The sequence below is a fragment of the Triturus cristatus genome, chromosome 11 (genome assembly GCF_964204655.1).
Source record: "Triturus cristatus chromosome 11, aTriCri1.1, whole genome shotgun sequence".
NCBI classification, from domain to species: Eukaryota; Metazoa; Chordata; class Amphibia; order Caudata; family Salamandridae; genus Triturus; species Triturus cristatus.
This window is the reverse complement of record NC_140594.1, coordinates 1,120,727,987-1,120,743,178: the sequence shown is the minus strand read 5'-3', so window position 1 is coordinate 1,120,743,178 and position 15,192 is coordinate 1,120,727,987. Positions and strand designations below refer to the sequence as shown.

Genomic DNA, 15,192 nt, shown 5'->3' with positions numbered 1-15,192 from the left:
CTAAGTTATGTATTTATTAATTTTTTTTTTTTCAGGTTTTTCACCGTGCGCGCACCGTGATTTTTTTTTTTTTTAAATCGCGAGGTGCCAAAGTTATTCAAAATAGAATTTTGAGATTTCCTATGGAAACTAGGTTGTAACTATAACTATCTACTGGCGACCGCCAATAGATAATATATATATATATATATATATATATATATATATATATATATATATATTACCTACTGGCGGTCGCCAGTAGGTAGTTATAGTTAGGACCCCTTTTCCATAGGAAATCCGCAACATTCTATTTTGAATAACTTTGGCGCCGGTCGATGAATCCTCGCGAATTTCTCAAAATAGGTGGGGCGCTACGCTCCGCTCCTACCCTGAAAGTCTCGGGGGGATTCGTCAAGCGGGGGCTGAGATAAAAGGGGGGTCCCAAAACGCGTTTTTCCCATGCATTTTTCCATAGGACCTTTAGAACGAGCTACAGCCCGAACGGCTGAACAGAATTACTAGAAATTTGGCAGAGAGGTAGTCCCTATGTCAAGGAAGTGCCTTTTGTAGGTTTGGTGTAAATCTGTTCAGTAGATTCTGAGAAAATAGCCTTTAAATCAATATATATATCTGAGCCCGCTTACGGTACGCTTACCGTACGCGTACGGTGGCGTGCGCGAGCGCGATTCTGATTGGCTCTTAGATCTTAGTAAACATTCGAATCGGCCGAAACCAGGAAGCGGCGTCCGCCATTTTGTCTCTCGCACTGAGTGTTATTTATCAAACATGATGCCCAAAAACATGTTACGGGGCTGTTTTGACAACTCCCTCCCACATAGTCATGTTGAGGGAGTCCCCAAACATCCCCCAAGAGCAAAAACGGTTTTATTTTTTTTTCGGCAATTTCGCCGAGTACGCTTACCGTACGCTTACCGTAAGCGTACGGTAAAAAATAGAAATAAAAAAAACACTATCCACACTTACCCCACCCCCTGTGCTTTTGGTGGCCGTAGGCCACCAAATGTACAGTGCTTATTACATCAGTAAAAAAACTATATTTTGGCAACATGAAATTATAAAATCGAAATAAAAAAAACACTATCCACATTGACCCCACCCCCTGTGCTTTTGGTGGCCGAAGGCCACCAAATGTACAGGGCTTATTAAAGTTGATAAAAACCGTGCACGGAACGCACTGCGTTAAGTGGGCGCGCACGCCTCGAATGGCGTAAAGTAACTTAGCATTTAAAAAAACGTACAAATTCACTGAAAAAACCATAGGTTTCACACACGTTATAGTTAGGAATTAGCATTTAAAAAACCTTGCAAATTCACTGAAAAAACCATAGGTTTCACACATGTTATAGTTAGCGGAAATTTTACTGATAAAAAACCAATGAAATTGCCCCGTTATAGTTAGTGCTGGCAACTATAACTCACGCGACCGCAATCTTCTGCTGATGACATATGTGTCTTTATAAAAAAAAATATTTGTAATATATGTATAGCTAAAAATGTATGGAAGAAGACATGGGCAAATAAGTGTCTAAATACAGTATTAGCATCAGCAGAGGATTGCGGTCGCGTGAGTTATAGTTGCCAGCACTAACTATAACGGGGCAATTTCATTGGTTTTTTATCAGTAAAATTTCCGCTAACTATAACATGTGTGAAACCTATGGTTTTTTCAGTGAATTTGCAAGGTTTTTTAAATGCTAATTCCTAACTATAACGTGTGTGAAACCTATGGTTTTTTCAGTGAATATATATATATATATATATATATATATATATATATATATATATATATATATATATATATATATATATATACATATATATTACAGAGTGGCGGTAGGTATATATATATATAGTTCCATAGGAAAGAATTTTGTAGTTTGCTTATAACTTTGGCACCTTGGTTTGCTTATATCTTTGGCACTGTTCGATGAATCTTCATGAAAAGTTCCTAAGAAAAGTGGCACGGTTTGTCTATTTCTCCATCGAAAGTTTCAGAGTGATCCGTCAAGCAGGGGCCAAGAAAAAGGGGGTCAAAAGATTTGTGTTTCCCATGCAATTTTTCATAGGGATTTTGAACACAACTGCAGCCCGAACTGATGGACGGAATTACACCAAATTCAGCAGGGAGGTAGCTCTTGGTCCAGAAAGAGCCCTTTTTGTGATTTGTTGTAAATCCAGTAGTTGAGTAGTTGTTAAAGGAAAACCAAAATTGTATATCTAGGGATGCGGACCCTCCGCAGATCCCCTATGGAGAATCCGCAAAACCACGCACCACCAGTCCAGTAACACCATGATTGGCTAGCCACAACCTGACTAGGAGGTTGTGGCTGCCATTTTAAGTGGCAGGAAATAGTCCCTGGGTCTTGAAATGTATCTGCAAATTGATTAAAGGAGTCAGGGTAGAGGTACCCTGACCGCATTGGTGTGTTAGAGGAGTGTCAGAGGGACCTATGTTGGGCACAAAACGTAGTTGTTATGGGTTTTTTCCACTTCGGAAATCCACGATCCCACGCAAGACTCAGTAGAGCCCTGTGTAAATCTGCAATGGCTCTGCAAATCTTGAAACACTGAAAATGAAACACTTTCAGAACCACTCTGACACCCACACAGGTACTCTCACACCCATTTACAGACTTGCACAGGCAGTCACGCAAACACTCACAGACCTTCGTAGGCACTTACACACCTACTCACAGATCCATGCAGGCACTCACAGACCCACTCACAAACCCATGTAGGCACTCAAACACCCATTCACAGACCCACTCAGGCACTCACCCACCTACTGAAAGACCCACACAGCCACTCACACACCCACTCATGGACCCACACAGGCACTCATATGTACCTACTCAACTCACAGACCCACACAGTTACTCACACACCCACTCACAGACCCACACAGGCAGTCTCACACCCACTCACGCAGCCACTTGCACACCTACTCACAGGCCCATTCAGGCACCCAGAGACCCACTCACACACCCACATAGGGACTCACACCAACTTACAGACCCACACAGCCACTCACTCACAGACCCACGCAGGCACTCTCAAACCTACTGACAGAACCCCACAGGCACTCATAGACCCACTGACATAGCCATGAAGGCACTCACACACCCACTCAGAAATCCATGCAGGCACTGAAAGACCTACTCACACACCCCCACAAGTATTCACAGACCCACTCACAGACCTATGCAGGTGCTCACACATCCACTAACAGACCCATGCATCCACTTACACATCCACCTACAGACCCATAGAGGCACTCTCACACTCACTCACAGACCCACTCAAGCACTCACACACCCAACCACAGTTCGATGCTCACACTTATACACCCACTCAGAGTCCCACACAGACACTCACACACCTACTCATAGACCCATGCAGGTACTCACATACCCACTCACAGATCCACACAGGCACTCACAGACCTACTTATCCACTCACAGACCTATGCAGGCCCTCATAGAGACACTCTTATATCCATGCAGGTACTCACACACCTACTCACAGACCCATGCATCCACATGCACACTCACTTACAGACCCACACAGGCACTCACAGAGCTATGTAGGCAGTAACAGACCCACTCACAGAGCCACACAAAAACTCAAACAACCACTAACATGCCCACAAAACCACTCACACACCCATTAACTGACCCAGGCCGATACTTATATACCCACTCAGACACTCACACCACCACTCAGCGACTCACACACTCATATGCCCCTTCACAGACCCACACAGACACTCAAATCCACTCACTGACCCAGTCAGGAACTCACACACCTCCTCAGAGACTGACTCACACACCCACTCACAGACCCACACAGGCACTCTCATATCCCCTCATAAAATTACACAGGTAGTAACATTGAGAGACCCATACAGGCACTCATACATCCACTCAGATATCCATGCAGGCACCAATAAATCCACTCACACACCCATACAGGCACTCAGAGACCCACTCACAGATCCATGCAGGTATATACACCCACTTACAAACTTATTCATGCACTCATACACCCAATCACAGACCCATGCATCCACTTACGTACCCACTTACAGATTTTCACAGGCATCGGTACATCCACTCACACACCTATGCAGGCACTCATAGACCTACTCACAGACCCATATAGGCAGTCACACACCCACTTACAGACCCACACAGGCACTCACAGACCCACATACCCATACGGATACTCACACACCCACTCACAAACCCACACAGACATCCACACACCCATATACCCACTCACAGACCCATACAGCCACTCATACACCTACTCACGACCTATACAGCCACTCACAAACCCAGTCTCAAAGGTTACAGGCTACAGTTAGAAAATAAAATGTGAAAAACACTTTCCTACATTGGTGTTATAGTGGTAGAGTTCCGGAACTTGTGTTTCGCTTCACCACATAATCAGAAGTATATTTTTTGTGCACTAGAACTCCTCAATTAACTTTAGATATAAAAAGTGTACTTTTAAATCAAGTTTTAATTTAAATTGCCAGGGCAATAGTAAATTAAAGAGTACAAAGTTAAAAGGTGTTTTAGGAAGTAGGCCAAAGATGAGGATATATTGGCTCAGCAAGTAGGTGAAGAAGATGAGAACTGGGATCATATTTACTTCCCAAGACCGCCCTCACCTGCAGGTAGTTGCAGAGGTCACTCTAGTGGTAATCCTTTAGGCAGGGTGGTAGGAAACCTTAAGGACAAGCTTGCACAAATCTCTCTGGAGTAGAGAAAGCTTGAAAATGAGGAGAGAAGACTAGCCCTAGGAGAGAGAATGGTTAATCTGGGCCTAGAGCTCAAAGATGGTGGAAGCAAAGTTAATGGGGTCAGGGAGGAATCTTGTGACCCTAAGATTCCAAAAGGTATAGTCCCCAGTTACAAAGATGGAGATGGCATTTCAAAATGGTCTGCAGCTTTTGAGAAAGCCTGCACCATGAGAAGAGTAGGTAGCCAACACTGGGGCTCACTACTGTGAGAATTACTACCAGTTAAGGGCAGAGATAGACTTCTGACCCTAGATGAAGAGGTAGCTGATTCCTATCATCACATGAGGGACACTCTCATGAAAGGGTTTAGACTCACTACAGAGGAGGACAGAATTCGATTTAGAGAAACACAAAAGAATAAAATCAAACTTAGGTAGATTTTGTTGACTCCTCAGTCAAGGCACTGGAAGGCTGGATTAAATGTAATGATGTCGAAACGTATGAAGGGCTATATAATCTGTTGATGAAAGAGCACATTGTAACAAATTGATCCGCAGGGAAATTACAACAGCATCTGGTAGATTCTGAGTTATCTTCTCCCAGAGAGCTGGGGAAGATTGCAGATAAATGGGTCACATCCAGGGTTAACCAGGCCAAGACACACAGTGGGGGTGTCTCCAAGAATGGTGTTCAAACTTCCCAACTGGGGAAAGAGGTGAGCACTGACAAGGGTAAAAAGACAGAGTCCTCTTCAGGCCCCCAAAAGATTCCAAGGAGGGTACACCCAGAGACTCTTCCCATTCCAAAGAAAAGGGGTATTGGGGTAAGAACTGAAATCCCTACAAGGCTGTGATGTGCTTTGACTGTCAGCAGGCAGGGCACACGAGATGTGATGCAATATGTGGCAAGAAGTCCCCCACTGGTGGACAATCCAAGGGTATTGTTAGTGTTGGGATGGGAGTAGAAGTGCGCTCTGGAGAGGCCAAAGGTCACACTGAGGCAACTTTGGTTTCCCTGGGAGGGGTGGACATTGAAGCGTTGGCAGTCTTACCCCAAGCCTGGAGAAGTACAGACAATGGCCAAGAATCAATGGGACTGAAGTAGAGGCTCTGAGGGATACAGGTGCCAGTGCTACTATGGTAGCAGCAAGTCTGGTTTCTCCCAGACCAAATGATCCCTGGTGTCAGTCACCATATTACCAACACTGATAATGAGACTAAGCTTTATCCAATGGCTTTAGTGAACTTAGAGTAGGGAGGAGTTACTGGCTCAAAGAAGGTGGCTGTGTCTCCTGCCAAACCAGCAGAGTGTCTATTGGGCAACGATCTGGAGACTTCTTTATGGACAGAGGTAGAAAGGAGGGCCATGCAGAAATACTGGGTCTCCCTGAGTAGGTGTGTGTAACATCTATGGCACAGGCTGCATGTCAGGGTAAAGGTATATAACTGGATCCTGAAACTATGGCCAAGCACTTTATGAACAAGAGAAAGGGCAAGAAGACTGCTATCACACCTTCTAAAGACACAGAGGATGAGATCAGGGGGAAAACTCTTCCCAGGAGGAGGTCCTGATACCTGAGGAAGGAACTGCGACTGAGGACGCCTGACCTGCAGACCTTCTCAGTGCAGGCAGACCCAGCAGAGAGGAACTTTGCCAAGAACAAAGGACATAACCAACCCTTAAGAGCCTCAGGCTTCGAGCTGCCAGGCAATAAGAGGGAGATGCCAGTGGCACTCACAGGGTTTATTGGGAGGATGGATTGCTGTATGCTGAGGCCACGGACCCCAAACCAGGGCCAGCCAGGAGAGTGGTGGTTCCTCAAGCATACAGAGAATTCCTTCTCACTTTAGCCCATGACATCCCCCTTTCTGGACGACTTGGTCAGTCAAAGACTTAGGACCGGTTAGTGGCCCATTTCTATTGGCCACAGATGTCTGAGAAAGTGAAGGAGTTTTGTCGCTCCCGTGCAACCTGTCAGGCCAGTGGCAAGAAAGGTGCACAAGCAAAGGCTCCTTTAATTCCACTACTTGTGGTTGGGCTCCCCTTTGAGAGGGTAGGGATCAACATGGTTGGTCCCCTTGACCCCCCTACTGCATCTTGAAACAGATTTATTCTAGTAGTAGTGGACCAGAGGCAATCCCTCTTAGGACTGCAACTGCTCCTGTGGTGGCAAAGGCCCTCCTTGGCATCTTAACCAGGGTTGGGTTCCCTAAGGAAGTGGTCTCGGATAGGGGCACTTATTTCATGCCTGCATACCTCAAAGCTATGTAGGAAGAATGCAGTGTGAGTTACAAATTGACTACCCCCTATTACCACCAGACTAATGGCTTGGTAGAGAGATTCAACATGACCATTAAGGGAATGATCATGGGACATCCAGACAAACTTAGAGGAAGATGGGATGTCTTACTGCCTTGCCTCCTGTTTGTATACAGGGAGGCTCCTCAGAAGGAGGTTGGATTTTACCCCTTTGAACTACTGTTCAGACACACTGCAAAGGGACCTCTGAGTCTGGTGAGGGAAGGTTGGACAAACCTCTTAAGCAACCCAAACAAAACATAGTGGACTATGTGCTTGGCCTACGCTCACACATAGCTGAGTACACAAAGAAAACAAACAAGCATATTCAGGCCAGCCATGAGCTTGTGAAGCACTGGTATGACCAGAAGGCAGCCTTGGTTGAGTACCAACCAGGACAGTTTGTGTGGGTGTTGGAGCCTGTGGCTCCCAGGGGCCTCTAGGACATGTGTACTGGGCCCTATCTAATTTTGGAAAAGAAAGGGGAAGTCACCCACTTGGTTGACTTAGGCTCCCCTAGAAGTCCTCACAGAGTATTTCATGTGAATCGCCTGAAACCACACTAAGACAGGGTTGACATGACCATGCTCATGGGCACTGATGCAGATAACTTAGCTAGTGAATGGACCATCACAATGGTGAGCCTCAAAGGCTTCACAAGTGCCATGGGACAAAGGAACTTGTCCCCCACTTGAGGACAAAGTCTACCCCTGTCCCAGAAACTATTTTTCGTTGGCAGATGGGAAAATTAGCTATGCAGGAGGCATATACTCCACAAGGCTGACCACACGTCTAGGGTGTTGCAGCTGAGGAACACGACTGATTATGGTTATGGCAATCTTTAGATTAAAAGCAGGTTCTGAGTAGTTTTAGTGACATGCCCCTGCTGGATATGGTCACCAATTGGCTCCTAGTCCTCACACCCACTAATACACCATTAATCCAGGATTTAAAGGGCACCCCAGACACAGAACCTTAGATTCAATGTGATACTAAGAAGAGACCTGTTTCCCTGACAAGACAGGACTCCACGAAGAGAGGAGCTAAGTTCTGCACCTGTGATACCCGCTGTATTGGGACTCAACCAAGGCAAGAGACCGGTTCCACAAGGAAAGTGAACCCTTCTGCAAACTCCAGGCTTCCCAAGAACTCCCTTGGGGTAGAGAGACTAGTCCCCTGCAGTTGGCAGGGACAAACCGTGAAATCCACGACCTTCAAGTACTGTCCGCAGAGCCGTCTGGGGTGGCTGCTCCATGTCACTGGACAGGTGGCTTCGGGGAATTGTATTCCCCACCCTCAGCAAGGCTCAGTTTTCTACATCATTCCCCTGGTCCTCAGGAATAAGATTTCCTCAACCTCAGTGCTTGCAGGTTCCAAGGCTTGCTGGTGGTCAGTCCGACTACTACCTGCACAAACAAACAACCACCCCAGTGGCTCAATCGTAAAGATCCTGCATTTGTTGACACCATCTCTTGTCACACCTGTCAACACCACTGGCCGGGGATTCGTTCAGAACCGTGGGCAAACAAGAGCACCTCTGCACCCGAGTCCCCCGAGCCAGCTCCTTGCTTGGGTTCCAAATGTTTTTGCTCAACACGACCTGCAGGTACCTGTTTGCTAAGGTAGTCATTTGAAGACTGCAGGCGTGTTTGACAGCTCCGTTTGACAGCTAAAGTGCTCCTCTGTACCCTGCTCCCCTGAGCCAGGTAAAATTGTGCTAGCTATTGTGAATTGGTCTAGGGACTCACGCAACCTTAACCCAGAGGGATTCAGTTGAACTCACTCTCTAAGTATCCGATTGCATATATATGTTTTTCCCATTGACCACAATGTTAATGTTTTTACACTGCTAATGATTGATTTCCTTAATGCTTGAAAATCGATAACTCCAGTTATCCTGTATTTATTGATTTTGTTTTGGTGTCTAAAATATATACAAATCACAGCTATTTTTATAAATTGGTGTCAGAGTTCACTCAAGTCATATCAATTACTTATCGTCCATGTTGGTGATGTGAAATCCTTAACACATGTTCCTCTAAATAGCCTGTCTCTTCATTGCCACTCTATCAGGACCGAGAGAAGGTGTACTAGAGAGTACCCGTGGTCAATATTTGTGTATTGTTCTAGTATTACATGGTAAGGCCCCCTTGCCATACCATATAATACTTTCACCTTGCAATATTCACTAAAAAAGCCAAAGGTTACAAGGACGTTATAGTTAGGAAATAGAGTTTAAAAAAACCTTAGAAATTCACTGAAAAACCAAAGGGTACAGGGACATTATAAAATTGTAACAAAAAAGGGTACCCCTAATAACGTTTCCTATATCAGGGTCTACATAGCATATATGAAAAGAACATATAGGAAACCTAATACAGAGTGGACTGACTACTTATATAAACATGTACACACCCACATGTTTATATCATTCAAAATTATTTTTTTTATTCAATATTTTATATTTTAAAAAAGGGGGGGAAGGTAATACATCAGACCAAGGATTTTGTATCATTCTCTCGTTGAGGCAATTGTCAATTGATACAATTCTATCTATACAGTATAGTCATTGACCTATACATACATAATCATTTTAGTCGAATAGGTGTATTCATATTACACATTTACAATAAATATCAAAACGAGAGGGGGAAAAGAAGGGGGAAAGGTTTGTTTCATAAACATATATCTTTCATGGCTAGTAGTATAGTCTACGCGCGTTTCGGCTTTGTGCCTTCATCAGGTAGCCATGTGATAATGAGCACTTATGCTGAGGTGGCACAGTCAATTATGCTGTGATTATTCGCTCTTGGTGTGAGCTAAGAGCAATGACTGGTGGGCAAGATCCTCGCACGTTTTGTAGATAGGGGTATAAGGGGTAGTCCCCCTCAGAGTGGCGGAATTCCTGAAAAATTAAAAGTAAGGAGGATAAGCGGGACCCGGAACAGCATGATATCTGGATAGTGCAGCACACGCTAGCCGATTGCCAGGAAGCCCATTTCCAAACTCATGCGATGTTTCAAGGCTGATTCACACGTACGGAAGCCTCCGTCTGCCTCAGTCAAGTGCAGCTTTTCACCATAACTTTGAAATGCCGTGCTGTCAACAGTCGCGAATGATGAGACGTGCGAGGATCTTGTCCACCAGTCATTGCTCTTAGCTCACACCAAGAGCGAATAATCACAGCATAATTGACTGTGCCACCTCAGCATAAGGTCTCATTATCACATGGCTACCTTATGAAGGCACAAGGCCGAAACGTGCATAGACTATACTACTAGCCATGAAAGATATATGTTTATGAAACTAACCTTTCCCCCTTCTTTTCCCCCTCTGAGATAACTATAACTTACGCCCCCATAATGCACTGCTTTTGACCTCACATATTACATCACTCATGACATGGTCAGTGACATCACAGATGACATCTCAAATGACATCTGTGGTATGCAGAAGTGCATTTCATGACAGGTTCCCTCAACCCTAACGTGCACCTGTGCCATTCCTGGTTCCCGGCCGCTTGACGACTTTTGTTTCTGCACACAAACACACTCATATTTTAAGGATAGCCAGCCACCTTAACGTAGGAGCATTATATCCCCGGCACTTGCAATAAGGTGATCGGACTATTCGTCATGTTGTGATGAAGTAACCCAACTGCTAAACTCTAAATCCGGGCCACGATTTGCACCCTTATGACTTTTTCAAATTCAGTCCACTTCTCAGATCTTCACCTGAATTTACTCGAAAAATAATTTTCAGGTTTTATTCTTGCAAAACACTAAATTTTGCTGGATATTCCATGGTCATTCTTTTTAGGTTTGCCAGTTTTTGATATTGGTGCAGGGTTAAAAATACAAGAAGCTGGCAGAGTAACTTAGCACAGTTTACATGTGCCAAGTTACATTAGAAACTGCTTCAAATAAAAACCCAGTACAAGTATCCCAGGTTTAGATACCAAAAGGGGCCCAGAAAACTTGCTGGATAAACTGTAATTATTAGAATAGCTCATCATGATAACAAGCCTCTATATTGGGAACCTAGGAAGAATGAGAGACTGGAGGTAGAATGTCCACCTTGAGGAAAGATGGTGTATTTTCATACACCATGCAGCGCTCAGACACCTCAAGGCCTCCAGTCCAAGCTCTATGGAACTCCAAAAGTAAAAGCTTAATCTACTGACTTTACTGCCGGTTTCCCTTCTGTTGTTTGCAATGCACTTAACTCTGTTCTCATATTTTGCAAATGTATGTATGTAGAGTGCTCTAGCTAGGTTGGTGGCTCAGTGAACTAATACATCTACCCTCAGACTTTGTGTGTGTCCCTGTATTCATAGGTTCCAAGCTCGCTCAACCTTTTGTCCTTCTCATGGTGTTAAAATGAGTACCATTGACTTGGGTAACAAATAAACATCTGTTATTTCAACACCAAGAGGCCCTGGGGTGAATGTGGGCTTTACATATTATACATGAAAAACCCCAAAATAAATAATGAAAAAATTAACTATATTAATAAATAAATCTTGTGGACAATGACTCCTGAACCAGAAAGCATCGGTTTCAGGCTTCAGTTAGGAGCGAGCTCTATAGTGCCCTGCAACCCTTTGTTATCTTGGCGGTGTGACCAGGCCTTTAAGTGGACTGGATCCCTCCGGGTGGCAAACCCAACATTAAATAAAAATGGACATTGAAAGTGGTACCTGTCAGGCTCTATATTTATGTTCTTGACCGTACTAGCAAAATCACTGATCGATTTCTGCACTATGGGGCATATTTACAAGGCGGCGATAGAAAACTATCGCCACTTTTGCGGCTGTTTTTGGCCGAAAAGCGGCGATAATTTGATCGCCTAATTAGCAAGGTCACGCTAACGCGTGAAACCTTGCATTAGCGCACCTATTCTTAACGCCCAGCTTTGCATCTCTAATGAGATTCAAAGTGGGCGTTCCTGACCTGACATGACAGGAGAAATGTCGCTAAGCGACATTTCTCCTATCATCAAGCCCCACGCTATGAAGCATAGCGGCAGGAAAAGTAGCGATATCTCCTGTTATCACTACTTTCCTTACGCCTGCTTCAGGACTGACTTAGCCATGATATCCTATGGAAGGTGGATATCATGGCTAAGTTTGTGAGTGCCTATCAACAAGCTAACGCCACATTTTGTGAGATTATCGCTGGGTTTCCAGCGATAATCTCACGTTAGGCAGTTAGCGCTAGGATTTTATCGCTTTTGAGATAAGCGTTGCTAATAGCACGCTATCTCAGCGATAAAAATCCACGCTAGCCGGCGATAATTATCCTAGCGCTAAGTGCGCTTAGCGATAATTATCGCCGGTTGTTGCTGATATGCCCCTATGTATGTAAAAAACATTAAGGTAATCCATATCACTGATTTAGTTCCTCTTTTTATTTCATGTTTTGCAAATTTTTTGCATTTCCTTAGAATGTAGATTTTTCCAAGACGCTGTGTTTCTGTATTTTTTTTGTGTAGCATATCACTCTTGTATAGTGAATGCTGTGACATGAGTCACCTCCAGGTGTCTATAAAAGGCCACGATCGAGAGCTCTGGAGTTGAGGCTGAAAGCCCCTGAGAGTTTCCCACAGTGACTGTCATTGGGTAGAAAAGGTGGTCAGAATACCTGCACATTCAATCCTTGGCCTCTCTGAAAAGCGCACTGAGCAATGGTCATGAAGTTCATCTGTGATACTTTACAACTATGTTTGAATGAGGTACACAGTTGTCACAAATTGACAAGGTGAAAGGAAAAGAAGATGCATTACTTGAAGGTGAGTGGTTTGTGTTTGTGGTTGGTGAAGGGAAGGAGATGTGAGGTAGTGCATTCAGGAGAGAGAGTGAAAAGAGGGTGCAAAGAGGAACAAGATGAGATGTAAGATATGTAGATGGACGAGATGTGAAGAGAAAACGGGAGTAAGTGTGTAACAGAGTGAACATAACAGGAGCGATTGAGACACTATGAAGACCACGACCCTTCCTAGGTCTCAGCAATGTTTAATTCACAGTCTCATAATTTGAGAAAATAAACATTTTCAGTATTAATTATTTACAACAAAGTCACTGGTGTTATTCATTTATCTTAAACAGCTAACAACCACTGTCAAAGCCAATAGAGCTGGCTGGTGTTAGGTGTATGTCAGTTGTTGTGTTATATATCTGGATGCAATAACAGAAAGCTCAGATGGGGGTCAAAATACAAGTTGGGTGGCACACTTTGGGAATCACAGTTTATATGTTTAAGCCACACCCTGAATTACTCAGACCACGCCCCTTTTAAAGACCCCCCTTCCCCACTGTTTTAATCCTTCGCCAAAGGGTGCAGTTCAAAGCCATGTGCATGTCACATAAACTGATCAACGGATCTGGTCCCGCGATCCTCAGCAGCATGATCACTCCCTACAAAGCACCCAGATCCTTACGATCTGAGAATGAGCACTTGGCCAGCGTTCCCAGATTCAAAAACGCACGTACAGGAGGACGACGCTTCTCTGTCCAAGCAGCCATTGGATGGAACGCCCTACCACGCTCCCTCAGACTTGAACCCCACTATCTGGCATTTTCGTAAAAAATTGAAAACACACCTATTCCCTAATTAATCCTCCCTCCTCCTTCCTCCCCCTCAACTGGATTATAACTTTTATAGCGCGGGGATGCCCTTGGGTCACCAGGCGCTTTATAAATCGCTATAATAATAATAATAATAATAATAAAGCCCTGGGTGTCGCCAGCCCTGTTTTAAACCTAAAACTGATGGCAGGAACCTCACTGTGCTAAAATCTAAAAGCATTTACATTTGGTTTTGTGCACCTCAGCAGACCACGTGCAGCTCCCGAGCAAATATTTTCGGACCCCCTGTAAAACAGAACGTTTCACCTGTGGGAGTTCTCTGTCTCCCAGGAGCAAGACCATTTTTAAAGACATCTTTTGGTATCTGGCACCGTCTCAACACAACCTACCCTCCAGCTAGAACACATGTTCAGAAAGTCTGAACATAATTAAAAAGTCCTACATCAGTAAAAAAAAAAGAATGTAAATTTTCTTCAATATTTCCAAATGCCTCCGTAATTTTGCACTGCAATTTTAGCAACATTTTGAGTGGTGCAAATTGTCGGTTTTGCACGGATCAACTGGGCTGAAGTGCGTTTAGGTGCTTGTCAGGCAGTGCAAATGTCAGCACAAAATGTCACCAGTACAGTTTTCAGAAAAACACACTTGTAAGCCTTCCCTGGTGCACAACCTTTATAAGCAGGGTCACTGGAATTATGCGGCAGAGACGGAACAAATTATGGGACTGGGTTGACTAAATCATGCAGTAAAAAATGCTAATTAAGCGGTATGATGTGGCACATTTTGTGATAGAATCACGTCATTATGTTGTCAGTTGTACTCATGGTTGCTCTGTCTGTAAAAAATGTCACCTTATTAAAACCAATTTAGTACCCAAATACAGCAACAATCAACTTGTAGCCAACTTTTCCGAAGTGACTTTTGGCCTGAAAAAAACACGTGTCCCATGGTTTTAGTAACTTTTGCTGTGTTTGTACTAGAACCCGTTTTTTTGTTAAAATCTAAAGATTAAGCAGCAGCTGATGGGTTATTTGACAAATCCACAATTATGCAAAATAACAGTCTGGCCACAGAAGTGCATGTTACCATTGGCCATGGCTATAAATCTAGAATGTTCGATTAATTTACCAGTGAAGGCGTCCCCCGCCGAAGCGAACAGCGCGATCCACGCCAAACAGGCGATCAACATGGCACCACCAAGAGGCAAAGAGGGCGACCCGGCGGTCGTGCCAACCCCGGTCTCACATAGGTATCCGCAGAGTGCCACAGCGCTGTGGGGTACGCGGCTTCGGAGCGCTCCTTCGCTGGGCCACCTCGCTGTGTAATAATATCTAATAACTTGTCTCCGTCTCGTCTCACAGCGTTCTCAGGAGGGTGGGGCGACGGGGACATCTTTGCGGACAAACAGGCGCTTCCTGGGCCAAAAGAACGGAGCCATATAGGGTGACAGCAGTAAAAAAAAAAAAAGAAAATACATTGTCCCAACACGCATGTGGAACAATAGGTGACAGTGTCGCGCGCTGGCTTCCGCGGGTGCGTGAGTGCGTGAGTGCTCAGG

General features: G+C 44.4%; 1 protein-coding gene across 2 annotated transcripts in view; it reads right to left on the bottom strand.

The window, feature by feature from the left end:
• The window catches only part of LOC146786155 (uncharacterized), a 248,697-nt gene extending 233,720 nt beyond the window's left edge, over positions 1–14,977 (bottom strand). For both annotated transcript variants that reach the window (XM_085635676.1, XM_085635677.1), the window contains exon 1: positions 14,763–14,977. In XM_085635676.1, coding sequence (XP_085491802.1) covers positions 14,763–14,823 — 61 coding nt within the window. In that variant the 5' untranslated portion in view covers positions 14,824–14,977. The remainder of the gene's footprint in view (positions 1–14,762) is intronic.
• Between the last annotated feature and the right edge of the window lie 215 nt (positions 14,978–15,192).